This window comes from Tachypleus tridentatus, chromosome 9 (assembly GCF_004210375.1).
Source record: "Tachypleus tridentatus isolate NWPU-2018 chromosome 9, ASM421037v1, whole genome shotgun sequence".
NCBI lineage: Eukaryota > Metazoa > Arthropoda > Merostomata > Xiphosura > Limulidae > Tachypleus > Tachypleus tridentatus.
The window spans coordinates 44,744,887-44,767,720 of record NC_134833.1 but is presented as its reverse complement, the minus strand read 5'-3'; the positions used below and the strand labels follow the sequence as shown (position 1 = coordinate 44,767,720).

General features: G+C 32.4%; 1 protein-coding gene across 4 annotated transcripts in view; it reads left to right on the top strand.

Moving 5' to 3' along the window:
• Window positions 1-22,834, top strand: part of LOC143225172 (WASH complex subunit 2-like) — a 172,679-nt gene that overhangs the window by 17,745 nt on the left and 132,100 nt on the right. For all 4 annotated transcript variants that reach the window (XM_076454128.1, XM_076454129.1, XM_076454130.1 and 1 more), the window contains exons 3-5: window positions 5,132-5,224; window positions 16,110-16,181; window positions 16,941-17,003. In XM_076454128.1, coding sequence (XP_076310243.1) covers window positions 5,132-5,224; window positions 16,110-16,181; window positions 16,941-17,003 — 228 coding nt within the window. The remainder of the gene's footprint in view (window positions 1-5,131; window positions 5,225-16,109; window positions 16,182-16,940; window positions 17,004-22,834) is intronic.

The following is a 22,834-nucleotide window of genomic DNA, read 5'->3' as shown; positions in this document are numbered from 1 at the left end:
AATATAAAATAAAGGTAATTTTTTTTTTCCTTTCTAGAATAACTACTATTTGTTACAGAAAACAATTTTTTATCCTAAATAGCATAATGCTCTTAAATGTATACACCTATTTATATTTTTATTGTTTTATTGAACTTTAAATTTTGTCTTAACTAATAATTCTGCCACATATGTTGTGTCTTAGTAAATGTGCAGTTCATATCACCATATCAAATTATGAAATGCATGAGATACTTGCAAGCATGTCTCTTAAAGAATCACTGTTATTTTCATTATCTTGTTAATCTAACCTATCAAGTTTCAAATTTTTAAAATTTTAGTTACTTTTATAATAATTAATAAAGAATGCATATGAAAGACAAGAAAAATAATACTTGGTCTTTTTTTATTTTACTGTACACTGTTGAAGAAATTTAAGCCTACTTGTATACCAATGATACTATACTACTACACTAAATAATTCTTTATTTGATGATTAAGTAATGCACCTAAGAACAATTTTCTCCCCTCCCCCATCTTCTCGGCCTATTTCCCTACTTCAGGATCTTCTGCATCAAGATGTTACTTTTAGTTTGATAACAAAGTCATGTGTTTCAGTTCCATGTTTTACCTTCCAGTTTCACATTGGTGCCATATGTCTTTTGTTGTGTTATCAGAACCTTTTCATACTCAAGATTTTTGGTTTCATCATTATATGGATGACTAGCTCCTTTTCACTATTTTACCCATTTTTTCCTACAGGAAGCAACTCGTGGAATAATTAGGATTGCTATACTTTTCAAAATAGGGTTTCTTGATCATTCATTGCACTATTATGGTGTGGTGTTTCTCTAGACTTTCCACTGTGTTGTTCCACCACCTCTTCCAGTTGGGTGCAGGAATCCTTGCAATTCCTAGCCATTGTGGTGGACCATTGGAGGCTTCCTCCTGAGTGTGATGAATTCCAGTTGGTCAAGTAGGGTGCTATTGTTCTATTGGCTTAAATGGTGAATACTCTCCTCCTACCATGGACTGGAATTAAAATTCCTGATGTCATCTGGTTTAGGACTTTGGGAATTTACCACATGTAGTTCACCTCTCTGGCTGGATTTTCCCTATCCTGCTACTACCTCTGTGTTGGTTTTAAGAGTAGTATTGAATTGGTGCAGTACAAGCTGACATAAGTTCTGCCACATGTGGTTGGTAGAGACTATCCTTCTACAATTAGCTTGAAAACGAATTCCAGAATGCTGCCTGGTTTTGAACTGGAGTTAACCCAACATGCATGCATGTTTCCCTCCTACTGTCACTTAAATGTAAAGCTCCTGGAGAACCTGGTGATGGTTGTGTACTGAGTTGAGCATGCACTCATACCATGCCCAAGTTTTTGGAAAACAAGTCAATTTTTGCTTCTCAAGGCAAAATTGTTTTTGTACTTTGCACTGCAAAACAAATACCTGATGGCATCTGGTTTGGAAGTGGAATTTACCCACAGAACATGGTCTGGCACATCCTAGCAACTGTACATTATCTGACACTTCAAATTACAAATTGAACATGTATTTTTTTTTCTTACTCATTTTAGTGACATGTTTCTTTGTAATGAATGAAGAGTATAACTGGTACAGATGAGGTGTGGTCTGCCATGGGTGGGATCCTATATACTAGAGTATTACACTTCATGGGGAAATGTTAACCTTTTATAGAAATGTGATTCAAAACCATAATTAACTCGCACAGACACACACACATTGTCAAACCATTTGTAGTGTTGTTTTGGATTATTGCATATTTTTTTATTGATTGAGATAATGAAATTTATCATTTTATTTCAACTTACGATAGTTTGATGTATTTTAGAGACTTCTTCATACAGAGCAAATATAAAAGATAAGTTCAGTTGTATAGTTTCTGAAGAATAAGAAATATAATTTAGAAACAAAAATGTTACGTCTTTTATTTCATTTTGGTAGCTTTAAACAATATAAATTTTGTTTTTATGAGTATTATCATTAGATTTGACTTTTTGTGAATGTTTAATATAATACTGGCAGAAGGTGACAAAGTTCATGCCTTCAGTTTAACTGTGAAAGCTGTGAGTAATTTTATGACTTCCCAAATATATTTAATGAATATACAAGCACGCCATTAAGTCATTGTTTTACACTCGGTAAGAACTCTTGCCTTAATCCACACTTGTATACAAACATTAATATAGTTATATTTTGTTCTAAAAATAAAACTAATGGATGAAATTATTTCAAATTTGAAAAGAACCATTCTAAAAATATGTAGTTTCATAGAAATAAAATATATAATTTTGATTATTTCTAATAAAGATATTTAATGTAGCTGATTGAGCAGACTACCAACTGAAGGAACATACATACAAAACAAAAAAGTGACTCAGAAACAGATAAAATAATATTCAAGAAATTAGTCAACATTCATATCCAAAGCATCTAAATATTCATTAACTCTAAAATTCCCAAATTTTCAAAGAACAGGTCTGCATGAGATATATAGTTTTACTGAGATACTTCTTCAATTAAACTAACCTTCTATCAGATTCATTAGTTCTGACTCTGTGTTAAACAAGTTATCCACAAAATTATTATTTGAAATATATATATATATAATGTAAGCCAGTTCCAATTAGAATTTTTATTCAAACATCATAAATATATGTTGTTAGACTAGAGACAATGCCAGTTGAAATTTACAGACACTGCCTTTTGAAATGGTAGAGTGGCTGCATGGCAGTAATGTTTTCCAATCACAATTTAGCTTTTGTTGAAATAATTGATGCAGAGTTGTCTGACTACAGAATATTGGAGGGCAATGGTACAGACTTATCTGACTTTGAGAAACACCAAGGTTGTACAAACTTATCTGGTATTAAGAAATGCCAGAGAATTGTTCATCAACCCCAAAACATGGATTTTTGTGCTTTTTGGTATACCTTCAATACTTAAAATAGCTTTCACTGTCCAGTCTACAAGTAGGTCCTTCATCTAATTGGCTCAGTTATGCTGCGTCACCACTGACTTCCTGAACCAAAACCAAAACTGGAGACTAATAGGATATACTCAGAAGCTATTAAATTGTTGCTTATGTTCATGTATCTCTCATTTTTGTTCATCAATTTGTTTTCATTGTTAGAGAAGTTAACTTAAACTTTTTAGTAGCCTCTGTCTCTGATAAACAATGTAATTTTATCTGCCACATCATCACCATGATAGTCGTAGTTATCAAAGGCATCAAGGCACTTAAAGTTACAGTGGAATATAAAACATCAAATTCTTATGTTTTACCAAAGAATTAAGTGCTCCCTCCTGGATTATGTACTAGTGATGATCAGTATGATTGCCATGGAATGTACTTTAGCCACTCCCATTAAAATTTCATTTCATATTTAACAGCATTTACAGGCAAAATTTAGAGCTATGTGTACAGACCATAATACTGCTTTTATCATTTAAGACAATCCAGTTTTACAATTATCCCATTAACACCAAAAAAGTAGGGAAATTCTTAAATGTTTTCTCAGATGACAATCAGTGGTGGACAGGTGCTATGGTCCTACTGTGTAGATAATTTCTCACAAATGTATCTCAGATGCCCCTATTTTTCACATAAAAGTAGTTATTCAGAGTAATTATTATGTGAAAGAGGTAGAAGTGTAGCAATTTTTATTAAAATTGAAATAATTTTTCTTTTAACCTTTAGAAAATTTCAAGTTTTATACTTTTAATGATGTTTTGAAATAAACGTTAAGATACAAGCTGTGAAAATTAGACAAAGGGTAGAGTCACCAGTGAGGCAGAAAAATGTGTTCATCACCACTTATAGATTATTGTGGAAACTAACCTGTCATCATAGGCACAGATGTTTCTTATGGCACATACAGTGATCAAACTAGTTGGGTAGGTTTTCATCATTTTGCAGAAGAACAGTATTCTGTACAAGGATAGTGAAACATTTAAGCTTTCCTCAAGTGGCATGAAAGTAGAGCTGGAAGCAATATAGTAAATTTTTCTCTGGATCACTGAAATTAGTGAGCTGTAAACAGACAATACTTTCAACATAATATTTGCAAGTAAGGTTGAAGTATGACTGAATGAGGAACCTCACAACAGAATTCCCTTTACCAAACCCTATGCAACCTTACTAGAATGATATTAACCTCTTCTGCACTAATAAGAGGAAAGCAGCAAGCAAGAAATGCTTCATTGACATTCAGAAAGAGTGAAACTGCAAAAAAAAAAGAAACAAGAAAAGGAAAAGATAGAGAATCAGTAGAATAGTATATAATGAGATGGCCATTGGTTACACCAGTAAAGGAAACCTTTGCAAACTCTTGTGAGGCAACTTAACCTCTGCATAAGAGATTATCACTTTTCATTGCAAACCTAGATCTGTCAGTTAGTGTTCAACTTTCATTTTACAAAAGAGTAAGAATAACCTTGGAAAGAGTAATAAGGCATCATGAAAACTGCTCATTTTATAGGTTTCCTGCATTGTCAGAGAATGGATAAAAGTATAAAGAGATACTCTGTTTTCACATGAAGGTAGTTCTTTGTAGTAATTATTATGTAAAAAAGTTAGAAATGTTGTGATTTTTATTTAAGGAAGAGTAGTATCCTGTAAGCATTTAGAGAATTAGTAATCATTTTAGATTTTTAATTATGTTTTGAAATAAAATAATGTAAAGAACTAGTAAATTAACAAAACAGGACTGCTGCTAATGAAACCTGTGGGACCATCCTAAATGGAGCATTAAGAACAACTGTCTTTTATACTGCAGATTTGATATGTCATCATGGTCAATGCTACTGTGAAGTTCAAAAGCAGAAAAGCAAGTAGTGGCACAAGAGTTGTATCATTCCTCTTTATTCAGTGAATAATACTGAATATATAACCTTATTAAAATTGTTAAAAAATAACAGTAGTATTTTATTTATTGGATCTTTTTCTGTGATATAAGTTTGAAAGTTATTATTCATATAGAAAAATGGTTGAAAAACATTTTATTTAAATAAAAACTCTTTAAATGTGATTTTTATATTTTTATTTAAGAGCAAAATAACATTTTTATTACTTTATATAATGGTGTTTTTTAATAAGTCATATTAAATGTTTTGATTTTTAGCTACTGAATTTCCTTCAAGATTTTTCTCAAAGAATAATTTCCACAACTCATGAAATGGAGAAAACAGTGGATGGACTTCTTCATGAAGCAAAGGTGAGATTTAGTATTTCAGTGCTATAAAGAATTTAATGTGTTGTTACCTTTATTGATGAGAGTAAACAATTTTACCTCTGACACCAAAGATGACAGAATTTGTTTTCATTTATTTATGTGTTGTTTTGTCATCAAGTTTTCTCTTGAAATGCTGAATGGATTTAGATGAAAGTTCATATACTTGTAGACTATAACCCAAGTTAAAAGTGATTAGTCAAGGTCACAGCAAGACCATGAAAATCCAAAAATTTCCTAACTCTTATCAAAGAGATAGATTTTTCACACATTTTTGGCTCTAAAACTCAATCAAAAATGAGCATATGTAGAATATTATTCCTCATTATCCAGCCAGAAATGGTGCATGTCTATTGATATTTTTTGAGGGCTGAATTTGATCATTACTGCATTGTAGTGGTGTGCCCTGTACTGAGTGCCACCCTAATTTTGTCATTTAATTGGAAATGTTTTTAATTTACAGAAGATCAGTGTGAGAGTATTGTATATTTTAAAAACAAGCATAACAGCACCAGTATGGTGATATTTATTAAACATTAACAGATGAGATGAGTAACTTTGCCCCTGACCCTACTACTCACTGGCCAGTCAGCTGGTCTTGTTGGACTAGGACTGACTAAGTACCAATATTGGACATTCTCATTGGGACCTCATGTCTGATTGGTGTTTGGATATGGTACTCACGAAGTCTTGTCATTTCTGCTTGGCTTTGTAGTTGTTTCTGCATGTTTGCTTGGCATTGTAGTGCCTCCCCTCACAGGACTCCTTAGTGGGGACATATCAGTGGAGGTTACTCCCCAAGCTAATTTGAATTTCTCATGAGGAATTATCATAAAGAGGGATGTACAGAACATTCCCATGTTAGAGATCCTTGCTGGTTTTTCCAGCCAAAGATTTTATGTTGTGCGATGCACATTCTCTAACAAGGATGGAATTATGCTGCAGACCAATATTCTGATTTTGATGTTTACATAACTACAATCATTTGCTTCTGTCAAGGCAAGTTATCTTAGCTGTAAGGTACAGCCATATATTCCTGGCACTTTCAGATGTTTCCAGTGTCAGTGATTTGGACATTCAAAGGATTTTGTAGTGGTTCTTTGATGCATGCTTATTGTGATGGCAAAGACCATGATACCTATCACTGTCAACTGGACTCTCACTGCATCATTTGTTATTTTCACTATTGCCTTAAGTGAGTCGAGGCGAAAGAGGTACAATATTTACTTACTGTAAATGACATTTCTTATCTAGAGGCTTGGAAGGTGTTGTCTCGCACTATATCTCGAACATATGTCCCTTTGCTACAGTGAGAGTGCAGACATCTTTCTGTACCTCAGTCAGAGTCATATTCTTACCACGTGAAGAGTCTTTTTGCTCTTTATGGATAAAAGAATAGACAAATCAACCCCTTCTCCTATCTCTGTCCCCACTATTGCATCCAGTGTCTGCTTGAGTCCATCTCCTTTGGCCCCAGTTTCTGGTTATAGCTTGGATCCATCTTTATAGGTACGTATAGCTATGCCTATAGAATTTGTATTCTTGTTCTAATTGTCTAAATTGAGGTAAAATAAAAGCAAATAAGCAAATCAAATTGTGTAACACTAAAAGCTAGACAACCTAGAAAAAGTTTATAACATTTTTGAAAGATATCAGAGATGCCAACTATTTCAAATGACTGAGCATAATGATTGTAGACAGAGCCCGTACAGATATCTTACAACCACTGGATACAGTTTTGAGTCATCCGTGTCTGTGGATTCATCTGTGGCTGAACTGTAAACACTGTTAGTAAGTATGCTTGAAATCATTTTGTTATCTTCACAACCCAACATTTGTACAATGGCTGTAGTTGTGGTTCTAGCACAGCCATATTTTTTTGATATGTAAGAGTCTGGAAACATTTTTCTGAACAGATGTCCTGCATGATTGGCTACAGCTAAGGGTAAATTATAAGCAATGTAGAATTGCTTGAACATCACTTCTGCATTTATGGTTTTGTATTCTGAATTCTTGCTCATAAATGTTGTTATCTACATCGTTTTTGTCTTTGCCTCAGCCTTTTGTTGGTGAGGTGCCAATTTTATATGTCTGGAACAATCATTTATCCCTCCATGTGCCAAAGAAAAATCAACGAGACAAACTGTATAAAATGCATGACTGTCACTGACTTTCGATGAAATGACTGGATATTTTGCACTATACTCTTTCCTAAATTTTTGATTCACAGTTTTAGTTCTTTTAGATTTGCCAGAAACAAGACAATCTGGTGAACGAGGCCTGTTTTTTCCATCTTGTGAACGATCGCATTGGTGTTTCTATGCCACTTATAAAACGAGAAATACCCATTTACGTGAGCGCTGATTGGTTGACAAGCACTGATGACGTAACTATGGATTCCCCCACATACACAGAATGGAGAAGCACCGCACTCAAACTATTGGTAGACGTCGGAGATACAAATATTTTTTATTTCAAGCACGAGCATGAGTATTGCAAGTAACCATTTGGACTATGTCTTTTATTTATTATCAAAATTTATTTGTATCTCACTAGAAATTTTCTTTTCACCCCTTTCAAACCCAGGGGGAACAATTTATCACTTTATTGTATAGGCCTATATAATCATTAATAATTTGGGAGTTGCAACTTGTGATAGGTTTTGAAATGGATGGTTTACATTTAAAAATGGTAGGGGCAGGCTTGTTTGGAAGGGCTATAAATTCAGCTCTAAGGGAAGTTTTAAATTAGGACTATACATTGGTGAGAGCCAGGATAAAGTGAATGCAAAAAAGAAGAAGATGTAGAAAAGAGTTTAGTGTGGGATGTTGAATACAGAATTAGTTTCAAAGGTATGTTTAATTGTTATATTATAATGCTAGAAGAATATGAAATAAAACAAATGGCCTTAGAGCACAGGTAGGAATGGAGCATTTGATATAATGGGTATAATTGAAACATTAAATGTAGCTGATTTTGATAACAGAAACGTTTTTAAAATATAGAATTGTAGGTTATTTAAAAGGAATGAAGTGCTAAAGTGAGGGGAGAGGAGTGGCTTTACATGTAAAATGTAAGGTAAATCCTGTATCTCAGAATGGCTTTTTTGGGTATTAACCCTTTTACTGATAAGGAGAGAACAATATTTTGACCTTCCTAGGCCATCTTCATGTTAAGAAAGAGTTTGAATGTGACCATTTACAGACACGTCTTAGGACGAGAGAACAAAAACGTGTGCAGGATTGTAGGGGGCGTTGCAGGTGGATGTTAGGTTATTAATTAGTATAGATATAAATGTGTTAGTTTATATAGAAAACACCTAGATATTAAGTAGAGAAACAAATATAAACAAATGAAAAATCAAAGAAGCCCTACTTGTACAGCAACAAAAACCAAAATTAAACCAATATACATCCCAATCTTCCCATTCTGTCTTCTTGCTTGGCTTTGTCTGGGCCCTTGACAAAATGATATGATTTCATACATTGTCTCTTTGTTAGCTAGTTTCATATTGCTATTTTCCATGGAAGTATACCACCATAAGTGGAAAGTCTTCCACTGTTGGTCTGCTAACAAGGAATTTCCTGTTGACAATCCTTCTGTGGCTTGTAGGGTGCAATTCTCATTTGGCTGTTAGACCGTAGGACTTTGGTCTTTTTGGTTTCCAGGTAATTGGCAACCCTTTCCTATACTTTTCATTTTTCCTGGTACTATAGGGTTTTTACTTCATCTGTTCTTACTGTGCTCATGCCTCCTGCTCGACTGTAGATAATGTAGTTCTCTATGCTTTCACTTTACCTCCGTATGAACAATTTTTCTCATGCTCTTTGATTCATCTATCCCTTAAAACATACTTCTTTCTTCTCTTGGCCTGTGGGCATTGACAGTCTGATTTGTTTGGCACTGATGTTTGATGTTCCCTTTATCACCCTTCATATCTTCTACTTTATCGCAGTCATTCCTTTCTGTCTAAGACTTTGTCAACTCAGAATGGTTCTTCATACTTTTCTCTTACTTTTCTTTCTTCTATATGCCACCTATACCCTCGAATGGAGTTGGATAGGCTTCTGTGTCCAGTAATGGCCCATCAATGTTATATAGCACGTAGTGCTGTCTGTCTTAGTATGCATGACCAATTTTTTTTATACCCAAGCGACTGTCTTAACTTTGCAATTTTTTTACCTTCTACCATGATGAATTGGTTCCAGCTTTTGGTTCATTTGGTCTACTCTTCCCTGTATTCTTATTGTTTCATTTTTCCTCTCATCTGCTTTGACATCTCACCTTTTCCATCCATTTTTATCTTTGTTGTTCAGTGGAAAGATTTTACTGTTTGACATGTAGACCACTCCCAGTATGCTCATCTCTTAACTATCTTCATTGCATTGTTCTTTTCCCTAAATCTGGGTTTTTCTGACATCTGTGATTATTCTCTGGACTTTAATTGGTAAGTTTACTTCATTTTCTTTTTTTTCAGGGGCCTTTCTCTCCTTTTTATCACATGGATCCTACTCTGCAGCAAGAGGTGCTTGACCAAGTGTCTTTTAACTCTAAGTCTACACTGTCATTCATTTTGCTTGGTGCTCTCTCCTTCATGGCTTTGTATGTTCACTGTTCAGATGGGAGGGGGTTCCACAAGATTGCTTTAAAGCTAATTATCTTATGATAATTTGCTTCATAAATATGCCTTTTCTGGACCAACCCATGGATTACATAGGTAAAGCAGAAGGGAAATACTGCCCATTCCTACCATGTCTTGAATGGATAATTCAGTATGGTCTGCTTTTGTGATAACTCATTGCACTGTTTCCAGTGATGATATTCTTCTGGACTATCCACTGCATGGTAGTCCTTACAATTTTGCCTCCTGATACCTATTACATACTCACTGGAGTGGAGCTGTCACTTTCCTGGTTAATGTGGTCTCCTGATACTATTTACACAGCCACAGGAGTAGAGCTGTCACCCTTTGGAATGATGTGACTTTCTAATTCCTTTCACACCCACATTGGAGATGAGCAGTCATCTTACTGGACAACATGGCCTTCTGATACACGTTACATAATTACTGGAATTGAACTATTGCAATTGGAGTTCAACCCTTCCATTGGGCAACCTCATCCTACCTTCACATGAAACTTGGCTCCAAGCATAGAGGCTTTGGATTAGAGTAAACCAATCAATGTAAGTATTAATGTGGGTTTGGGTTCTCTTTCTTCACCAATTGTTTTGTCTGTGTCCTTGGTCACAGTAGTGGTACATGGGATTGCTCTGGTACTGTTCCCTTATTCTCTTCTTTTGGGGATATTATTAATTTTGGATGCTGCCAGCCTATGCCAGAAGAGTTGATCCCATGTGATAGACATTCTTTCAATATCAAATGTCAATTCTTAGATTGATAGATCAGTAATGATTCTCACAGCATACCCACAGATTGGAGTGGGTCTTAATCACCATTTCTTGAGTTTTGGGTAAAGACAGTATAATTATTATCCTAGTGTCATGTGGATATCAGTATCCTACAAGGAGGTTTTGGATGTAGCTGACTTGCCAAGAATGGTCTCCCTCAACTCAGCCACTTTACAGTTCACAAAATGTTGCTCTTGTGTATTACACAGTCTATATATGGGCAAGAAGTATTCCTGGCCCAGAAGTAGTGCAATTCTTCTCTTTTGATCTTTGTCAGGGGTATTCTTTGGATGCTTTTTGGTGTACTTTTATTCCCTTGCACTTTTCCCTCCTCCTTCTCAGTGTGGGATTCTAGCTAATCTTGTGAAATGGACATACTATACTGTGCATGTCGTGAGGTTTTTATAGAATTATATTCAAAATTTAATTAAGCTCTTTTTATTCTTCATATTATACCAATTACTATAGCATGATTGTAGCTACTAAAAAAAAATACTTTAATAATATATAATATTTAAGTTTTCAATTTTACAAGCCAGTATTTGAGAAAATCTTCAATTTAGTAATTGATTTTAAATCTAATCTGAGCTGACCCTTAGTTTTTACCCAATATGGAAGTTACTATTTAAAAAAAAAAGCAGATGCATGTATATGTTTAGTAATTTAATAAGCCAGTCTATTTTGTTTATCACTTTTTTCCAGTTTTTTAATTTCATTTAGTATATTCTCAACTATTAAGTATTTTTTCTGTTACACCTTGAACCCTTATCCCAGTCAAATCTCCTGTTTGCTAAATTTATCTGATATAGCTTCAGATCATTTTCAGATCAAATAAAATACTACATTTGTCATTTTCACAGTAAAGCAAAAGCATAAGATAAAAATAGTGAAGTAGATAATGAAAGTTTTAAGAGATAGTTAAACATATTGCATCTACTATGTTTGATACAGATTTTTATTACAGATAAGTGAAATAAACAAAATAAAATTAAACCAAAAAACAAAAGTTTAAACATTTCAGTTTAGATTTTGGTCTGATTTATCTTCAATATAACTTTTACAAAATTAAATTTGAAATTGAATATGATACTATTGATTACTGGACTCACTGGTAAACAAAAACTTCTTGTTAAGGCTACTTATTCCATGATTTCTTTTTCACTGTATATTTTAGTGTTTTCTTGGTTGCCTATCCATTGGAAAAGTTTTCATGCAGCTACGTGTTCAGTTTATTACTGTGCTTGAGGTGACTTAGACATCTGTATCTGAAATCAGGTTTTTGGCCACATATATGCTAGGACGTGCCCTATTTTCTAAGTAGCATATTCTGGAGTGGCTGAGGTCACTTCCAGGACAATATTCGTAATCATCAAAGTACACCATACTTACTTGCTGGTCTTCCATGATACCTCTAGTATATAATAGTGGCAGTTTCCCAGCACCTGTCCCAACACCATAATCTGTCAGAACACATTGGCACAGCTATTAGAAACTGGTCCATTAGGTCTTCTTATGGAATATCACAAATACCTGTTTACTTCCACAGCTGCTTGAGGTATGAAACTGTTGAATGGGAAGTATGATCAGGAGCCTCTTTTTGATAAATTAGTAGTTCTCTTTATATCATGTTTCTATATAAAGCAGATATTTCTATATGGTACAAAAAGGTCAAAACATTGGTCTGATAATGAGCAGAGTTCACCTTGAACTTTGTATTCATTGTCCTGATCCATAGGTTTACCGTGGAGTAGTATAAAATGATGATCATGAATTTCTTTGAAAAAAATGTTGTGAAATGCCACATATTATTTTTGTAAAAATATTTCTTTTATTAACCAGTAGAAAGTAAATCAGGACTTGTTACAGTTATCAGAATATACATATGCTTGGTAGAGTTTCCCAAATACTGCTATTTTTACCTTACTAGTTAATATTTATACAATTTTTTACAATTGGTCTTTCTTTTCTAGATATGTTGTTGAAGCAACTTTTGTAAACATGACTTGTATCATTTTTTTCGTATGCAGGTTCTTGATAGTGATGGTGCCTAAGGCATGTGAATGGCTATTGCCACTTACCTTTGTGTTTCTGGGTTCTTGCTTGTCATAAGAAGCTGAACTTTGCTTACCATGGCTAGAGAATGACTTCTGACAGGTCTCTTTCTGGACACTTGAAGTTGATTTGTGCTCGTTTGTTTTTCAGTCCAATTATTTACAGGAGATATCTTTATCTTGGAAATTCTAAAACCCAGTCAGAATGTTTTTTTTTATAAGCTGGGTTTTTATTATTGCACTGGAAATGGCTGTTATATACTCTTCTAAAAAGCAATGAATTGTCATTGGAATCGTAATTGTAAGAAACACCAAACCATGTCAAAATGTAGTTCTGGTAAATATTGTTCTGTGATGGCTTTATATCGTCTGTGGTTGTCATGTTGCTTTCTGATACGTATATTCAAAATTAGTGTAAGCTCTTTATTCTCTCTGATCAACATGATCTCATAGAATTTACTGATGGATGTTTGTGGGATGTTCCTTTAAATAACCCATAGCATGTTTTATAATTCCACATGTTGCTTGGCTACATCTTGACCTGTATCCATCCAGATCCAAACTTGGACTGGCCAAGATAGGACTTACAGTGTTTCATCTACATGTTTCTTTTCTTGGTAAGAGTGTACCATTTTTGAAATTTGTCATTTACTTAGGATTATGGCTGTGTTAAAACTTATATTTCTGGAAAATTAAGTATGTTCCTAATATAATTTTGTAGTGTCTGTATTTCTTTACTACCAAAATGTCATCAGTGTTTAACTAAATCATCAACACTACTGAAGAAACTATCTAAAACCTGTATAGATAAACTTCATACTTTTTGTAGCTGATGTACTTTGATAAAGGTACTGTCCCAGTTCCTGTTTTTGAATATGCTGCCATTGACTACTGGACTAATTGGTAAACAACAATCTCTGTTCGGACTGTGCATTTCATAACTTCTCTTCTACAACTATTTCATTTTTTTGTTGTTATTGCTTCTACACAGCATATGTTTTCATGCAGCTGCACATTCATTGAGGCTGTATTCATTCAGTTAGTATATTACTGTCCTCAAGATGTCTTGGACACCTGTACTGGAAGCCAAGTTTTTGGCCAGATCTCTACTAGTACTGATAAAATAGTGAAATTTCTTCCTTGATGGTATTTGTTATTAACAGTTACTTTTCCCAAATGTACAAAATGTTTAACAGATGACACCTACATATACTTGCAGGTTGGCTTCAGTTTGTCACACAGGATAACTCTCACATTCAAAACAGCAGCTACTATGTATTTTGAGGAGGCTATGCCTTTTTCAACACAACTACTAGGGCAGTGGAATTGAGTGCTATGTTTGTATAATCACTAAGCTGTTGTGGCACTCTGATTATTTGAATGAACACCAACCATAGTGTACCACATCAACATAGTTTTGTGCTGTATCTGTTTGTTTGATTTTTGCATGGATTCCCAAACCATTTCAATCAGAAGTACAGGTATTTTCTTGAAGAATTAATCATTTCTCACCAGAGTTGTCACAACTTTTACAGAATTACTTTTAAAATTTAAGTAAACTATGTTATTATCAATGTATATGAATAATCTTGGCATCAAAATCTAGTTAATTAATCAATTTTAAATTTTATTTACATTTTAAGTTCTTACTTTTATAAGGTAATATTTTAAAAAATCCATTCTCCTCTAGTATAAGAACTGACATTTGATTTCCATATCTTCTGTTTTTCAAATTTATTTACCACCACTCTGAGAAGTTCTTAATTTAATGTAAATTAGTCATTATGATATAATTATTACACAGAAAAAGCATAATTTTATAGCCTTTGATCTTATTTGGTTGCAGACATCTCCTGCCATACCAATCTGTCACATCCTTTTTTACATAAATTGTCAATAATTTAATATTTTACTTTAATAGAAAGTAATGGTTTTAATCTATAAAATAAAATTGTATATTGTGTTATTTTCTGTACAAAGAATTGTCCATTTCTCTTTCAGTTTAAAACTACAGAAAACACAGTAATGAATTTAATAGAATTTTTAAAGACTGTTATTATACAGTTAGAAAGCCAGAAAAAATTGATGGTTTTAAAACAATGTTTGGTCTTTGCCTTGTTATTCTGTGATCTTAGGTGCATTATTTAATTAACTGAAATATTTATTGGAATAATACTATTAGTATAAAAATAGGGTTAATTTTCATCAACATTTGATAGCAAAATAAAAAGACCCAGGAAAGTATGATTTTTTTTTCATATTTATTCTTTATTTGTTATTATAAAAGTAAGTAAAATGTAAAAAATTGAAATTTGTCAGGTTTGATAAGGTTACATTAAGTCAGAAATTGAAAATAATAATACTTGACAAGTATGCTTGTAAGTAACTCCTACATTATGTAATTCAGTAAGGTAGCATGAGCTATGTGTTTGCAAAATGATTTACAATTTGTATGACAAGATAATTACTTACAGTTCAAAGGGCAAGAAAGCAATAAAGTTAAGTATAAATAGATGTATATAGTTACAAGTTTAAGCTACTTAGGATAAAAAATTGAGGTTTCTTGTTACAATTTGCAGTCATTTCAGAAAAGAAGAAAAAGGTAATTTAGATTTTTTTCCATATTTTTATCATGGTTTTGAAGTTGGTCAAAGTGACCATCCCTGCATAGAGTTATAGTATAGAAAATAATGGATAAAATATAAAGATGTTCGACCTTATTGCTTCTCTTTGAGACTAGAACAACTGTAGCTTGTAATTTTTTTTAGAATAATATTTTGTTGTTTTTTTGCATCCTTTTCATGTTTTCTAATGGAACTTTCCCACATCTACACCTGTGATATTTTCAAATATCTCTTGTTGGCTGTTGCCTTTTCTCCTTGACTTTTTGGTAACTTTTGTGAATGTCTGACTGAATTCTTTGTCTGAGAGATGCATTTTTTGAGCATCTGTACTTCATGTGTGATAAGGTGTTTTTGCACCTCAGTCATCTGTTTTTCTTTGTGACTATGGTTGATATAGTTTTGGAGGATGATGTGATAGTGACACTAGACCTTTACTTATTCTACTGTGTCTATACTAAGTTATCTTGTCAATGTTTATGTTTTTTTAGGATGTTTTGATTTATGGCAGACTTGTTTGTTCCATTTTCTGATTGAAAATTCTAAATAAGTAATAGTAGTAAGATTGAACTTTGAGTTAAGCTCAAGCCATATATTTGCATTATATCTTAATAAGCAGATTACATCTACAGTTTGAATGGTTTTGTAACTGTATGAAAAGTTGTTATAGATGTTTTTTAAGTCCAAATGTTACTAGATTTCCCTTATGTTTGCTAAGTTGATTTTTTTTTCTTTTTGAAATCGGTTTAGTTCAAAGTTGTTAAGTGTTTTCTTTTGTTTCAAAATTAGGTCACAGGAGTTCGAGTGAGCAATGTTGTTAATGATTTTACCATGCTTTCCAATACTCAGTTTGTTGAAAATGTAAGTATTGAAAGTTAGCATTCAGATATAGATCTTAGATTATATTGGAGCCTTAGAAAAGATTCAAATGCAAGTTTGATGAACATATTCATTAACAGTGCAGTTGGTTATTTCTACACAGGTTTCATGTAAAGGTTGTTTTTATGTACATCTTAGTAACAACATTTTTTTCTTCTGAATCTATCTTAAGGGAAAAATTGAAAATATTGTATGAAAGGTTATTATTTATGTTAAGTAGTTACCACAGTTTGGCTAATGATGCCCCTACACACAGTTGAAGGAAAAAGCGGTATTCTATGAAGTGTCTTAGTTTGACTGTAATTATTGTCACATAAGACAGGCTGTGATTTAGCCTAATATTTTTTTTTTCTAATTTTGAATGCTGTATACACAAGATGTATAAAGTACATGTTTTTCAAATGCCAATTTCAAATGAGCATTTTATCTCCTTAGGATTAGTCACTACATTTGATATGTTTTATTGTTTTGTTAAAAATGTATATAAGAATGTAAACATGTATGTATTTTGTCAGATATTGATATGCACATTGTTTTAATATTTGTTTCAATATTAAATTTTTGAAAGCTTACCAGAGCTAGTGATTTTATTTTACACAGTCTTTCTTACACTAAGAGCAAGCTGATAGTAAATGTAGTTTTCTCTCATACAGAAAGTGTCTAGAATTACAAAACTTTTAAATTCTTAAAAATGATTACTTTGGATGTTCACAAAAAAATGTTTTTTTTTTTTTTTTGCAGAGAGTCTATGATGAAGAAATTCAGGAAGACCCTGTAATAGAACCAAAACGTACAGATGACCAAGTCAGTAAATTGATTACTTAAAACCTTTGATTTTTGTTTAGCATATTTTAATGTTAAATATATATATATATATATATGTATGTATGTAAAAGACTGCATGTAATTCAAGATTCCTCATTGAAAATATTCAGATGTAATGAAAGTGTTTGAATATTCACTTCCTATAGGGAAACCACCTTTGTGTTTTTATTTAACTTTTGACTCTATGAGCTGTAATTTAGGAACATAACCTGTTTATTATGCTAATTTTTTTAACCTGATATGTATTATAAATAACATGATTCAATAGCTTTCAAATTTCAATCTATCTCTTCTATTTAAATTATTTCTTAAGGTTTAAAAAGCTGTAAAATAGTAGTCGATGGTTAGTTCTTGTGTACTTAGTATACTAATTTGCAAGCATAGTAGCTCAAATAACTTTCAACATTTGATATCTATATTTCAATCTCTAGAGTTGCATTTCACTTCAGCTGTAAACTATGTAACTTTTTCATTACTGTGAAGCTATTCACAAATTAGAATATAGCTTACTATCCTACATAGATAATAACATTGGTGTTTGGGTTTGTTTTACTGTTTGATTATATGATTCCTGTTAGGCATGCCTGACTGTCGTTTCAACACACCTTTTTGCTTTCATTAGCTAAAACCTGTATTTTTGGCTAATTACACCAGAGATTTAACAAAACTTGATTGAATACCTACAAAATATACATTTCATTGATAAAGCATGCAGAGATGCATGTGTACTGTAACAAATTTCAAACAATGATATGTCTCTTATGTAACAAAAGTAGTTTTCATTTTGATGGATTTCTAGGGCAGTGCTGTAGACAAATTATGCACAATATGAACCAAAGAATTTGGTTAATACACAGATAATTCTTTCAGAAAGTGAACATTAAAAAATGTTATTTTAATAAATGGCAGACTTTTAGTAGATAACACTGTCAAACAATCTCAAAACAACACAATCTCAGATAACATTTATTCTTCCCTACGAATGACACCACAACTATATGGAACCTCCAACCCTCACAAACCTGATTGTCCACTACAACCCATAATGTTGATCTGTGAATCATTTAACTACAACCTTGATAAATATATAATGTGGGCATTTTCTAAATATGTAACATCAGCCAGCTCCTTTTTCAAAGACTCTTTTAACTTTAAATATATTCTTAATAAACTAAATCATAAAGCCTTAATGGCCAATTTTGATGTAATCTCTCTCTCCACAGAAGTCCCAATGACTGAAGCCTGCAAGATAGCTTCAGAACTTTATATCCAAGACCACAACCCATTCATACACATCCCCAGTAGCCAGTTAGCAACCCTTATACAATTCCACCAAAACTAACCTTGTTCAATAACCAAAACTACCTTATAAATAAATGGCCTAAGTATTGGGAATCCAGTGTCACCAGTTATAGCCAACATTTTTATGACACCGATTGAATCACAGGCAATCAATTCAGTCTTACACCCACCACTATACTGGTACAGGTATGTTGATAATAAAATTGCTGGATTCACATCTACAGAACACACAGTTTTTTCAACCATATTAACTCCATACACTCCAACAATTAGTTCACCTGTGAACAGGAAAAAAACTAACCAAATAGCATTTCTTAACCTCAAAATCACTATAACTGATACACAATTCAAAACAGAAATCCACAGAAAAATCACCCAAACTGGATTATACATTTCCTGGGACTCAGAACATGAAACAAAATGAAAACTCAACATATTAAGAACCCAAATAAACACAGCGACAAATGTATGCTCACCCGATAAAATTAATGATGAAATCAACAAAATAAAACAACACTTCATCAACATCAACGAACGTCCTCAAAATTTGTGGAAAACTTATACAGACACACCTACATCAATGACAAACAAATAATAATAAATCCCAAGATACAACAAACTATAAAACTTTATATCAGTGAAAAAATAATAAACATTTGCAAAAAAAACTGATAACAAAATGCAACATTCCAGTAAACACCAAATGTATTCAAAAACCAGGTACAAAACTAAAGTCCATATTATGTAAGAACTATGCTGACAAACACAACACCAACATAATTTATGAAATACAATGCAACAACTGCCATGATTTCTATATTGAAGAAACAAGCAGAAAAATGAAAACTAGATTCAAAGAACACAAAAAAAATACTTCAACACGTTTTTGAACACTGCAAATCAAACACAACATAACCATAGAAAACACCCAGATACTAAGTAGGGAAACAAATATAAACAAATGCAAAATCAAAAAAGCCCTACACCCTTGTGCAAATTAATTGAAACAAAAAATCATATTACAATATTTCCAGCCTGGTGACCAGTCTAGGCTTGCTAGACCTGCTGATTTTCTTTATTAGTCATTTTTTCACACAGATGGGTCATTAGCTGTGTTTTGCAGTATGGTCGATCTATTTTTGGGATTATGACGAAATTTTGAAGACTATTATGTCATTTGAAATTGCGTTAGAAGAGCAAGGAGACCAGTCAAAAAACAACTTCTTACCAACTTAATGAAGAAAAAATGGTATCAATCGGGTCTGAAATACAAGAACTGGATGCAAGAACAATGGAGGAAGGTGTTATTCAGTGATGAGACTCATTTCTTTGTACAGGGTCAAAGAAGTCTGCATGTTCGCAGATTTCCAGGTGAGAAACTTGGAGAATCTCACATGAATCAGTTCGTAAAACATCCCTTGAAGAAGATGTTTTGGGGCTTTTTCAGCTACTATGGCATCAGAGGCTTACATATTGTAGAAGGTATGATGCGAGGACCACAGTACATCAAAGTTTTGCAGAGAAGAGTTGTTCCAAAATTGAAAAAGAGATTTCCAGATGAATCTGACATTTTCCAGCAAGATCTGGCTTCGTGCCACACATTGAAACTTGTGAAGAATTTTATGACTACAATGTGAATAAAGGTGCTGGACTGGCCTGGAAACCCTCCGGACGTAAATCCTATTGAAAATCTTTGGGCAATTTGTAAAAAAAGACTTCAGGGAAAATACTGTATTATGAAAGATAAGCTAATTGAGGCCATAATTGAGGTGTGTTACCGCGATCCAAAAATTAGTGAAGATTGCAGTCAACTCGTGGACTTAATTCCAAAGTGGATTGTTGATCTTCTGAAAAATAATGGCAGTCATATCATGTATTAATTTGTGAGTAATTTTTGGATTCTCAGAAATAAAATGCAAAAAATTGAAAAAATCATAATTTTCCATCTTGTTTCAATTAATTTGCCCAAGGGTGTACTTATACAGCAACTAAAACCAAAATTAAACCAATATAAATGAACATCTTTTTGTACCTATACCAATTAATAACCTTATATTCACATGCAAAGCCCCTTACAATCCTGTACCCATTTATCCTCTCGTCCCTAAGACATGTCCATCAATGGTCACATTCAAGCACTCTTTCTTAAGCTGAAAATGACCTTGGAAGGTCGAAACATTGTTCTTTCCTTATCAGTAAAAGTGTTAATACCCATACAAGTCATTCTGAGATACATTTGGGTGATCATCCTCAAATTTACACAAAGTATCATTATTATTAACATGCCATTACTCCTTTCAAAAAAGACTTTCTAAATTTTAAGTTGCTCTTTTCACCATACTGCTTTATGTATCCAGGTGAAATATAAGGCCAGGTGGTTTAAATTAGATTGAAGTCTACTTAATAATATTGAAAATGAATAAAATTCATGTATGACTTTCTAACATGATGATGTGCTCTTTCTTGGCACTGTTACTATTTTCCATCAGAGATACTATTTTAAATACTAGGAGTCTTATTTTCAAAGCTCAAGAACTAATACATTGTGTGCTAAAACAAAACAGCACGTAAAGGGTTTAATAAGTTTTCAGGGAATATTACCTGAAAGATTTTGCTGATTTTGTGTGTCTGTTGCTACAAATAGCTACAAGAATACCCAGTGAGTCAAAAACAGCTGTTATTAATGATAGAAAATACATTCTGCAGAAGATTATATCATATTATAAAGTTTAGATATCAAAATACAGAATTCACATTGATTGTTTAGGCTCTTTTGTTATCTAGTCATTTAACATCTAAAAATAATTTAGTATAGAAGAATTAAAAGTCATACATTCTACAACATATGAGCAGTGTTTTAGTAATAACAAGTTTCAATTAAGCATTTATTAAGTTAAATATTTCTGCAATTATTTTTGTTTACTTGCATGTGTAATTAAGCACTTATTAAAAGCAACTTTGTTTTTAAAATTTGTTTTAAGCTGCTATATTCAACATATTCTGAATTAGTAACTGATAGATAATTAAAGCCTGAAGTATCACTTAAAGTATTCTGTTTATAATTTTTATGTTATTTAATAATTAGTTTTGAAATTGATGCATGAAGTAAACAACATGAAAGTTTGTCATTAGTTTAAATTTGTGCAATCTGGAATAGAAATACTCATAAAACAATGATTGTGTATTAAATCTGTGTAACATGGTTGTGTAGTGCTCCTTGTATTAGTGCTTTGAAAAGATATAACAATATCTAGTATACTTAATGATGATTATCACTGTATTATGCTTTAAGGAGCTATAACAAATTATCTATCAATAACCTTTATGGCAGTGATAATAACAATATTACAATTTAATGCCCTGTTAAAATCTTCTGTTTGCTGTATATTTAATGATAGCAGTTGTGTTAGTATTCTGTGTTAACCCTTTCACAACAGGTCAAAGACCATGTTATTGCATATTCATTAACTTCTATTCAAATTTTATTGAACTACTATTTTATGAATTTATGTCAATAAGTTTGGAATCAAATTCTAGATTATAATTCAAACTTTAATATTATGTATGAGTTAATTTCTTATTTTATAAATTAAATAATCAAAGAACCCACCTAAATATAGATTTTAGTAGGTCAGTGGGTATCTTGAATGCAGCACTGGTTAAAATTAGATGTTTGTGATGTTGAAACACTAAATCTGTAGTTTCATAGAAATTAATAACTCAAACTACAGATATTGGCAGGCCAGAACATAAAATAAAAACCTTGTATCATTTTATTTTGCTGAGATATGGCTTATGTACTAAAACACATTTATACCTCCTAATTCATTTTATCATGGTTACAAGGTTGGTCAGTTGACAAGACCCCTCATGGAGTATAGAAAATAACATAAAATATAAAATCTTTCTTAAAACAAACATTTGAAATGTATTTAGGAGGTCTTAAAAATTACACTAATATTTAAAATCAGGACAAAGAATATTTTTTTTAATCATAGCACAAAATTACTTTGTACATTTGTACACAAACAAATCTTCAGTAAAAATATTTCATTAAAAAATCTGATTTTTGGTGTAAGAAAAACTTGTAATCTTTACTGAAAGTCTGGCAAACTCTATGAAGGTACACCTACTGTATCAAAAGTTGTAAGGTAAATACTTCACATGTACAACTGTGTATATTATACAGAGCCAGTTGTGAAAGGGTTAAGTTAATATGTTTTCAGTTAATTATTTTAAGATAGACATCACTATTAGATTTTAAAGAACTATTTAATTGTTCTGTTGTACATGTGAGAGTAATGAAGATCTAAAAACATTTTTAGTTTGTTTATGCAAATTGTAGTTGATATATGCTTTTTACAAATATTGAATTGAATATGTGAACATGTCAGAAGTATTTACTTCACAGATGTTTATTCACCTCTCTTCATAATGAACTATTACCTTGAACCATTACTATGAAGATTTTTGCACATGCCACAAATCTAGAACAAAGCTCTCACTTC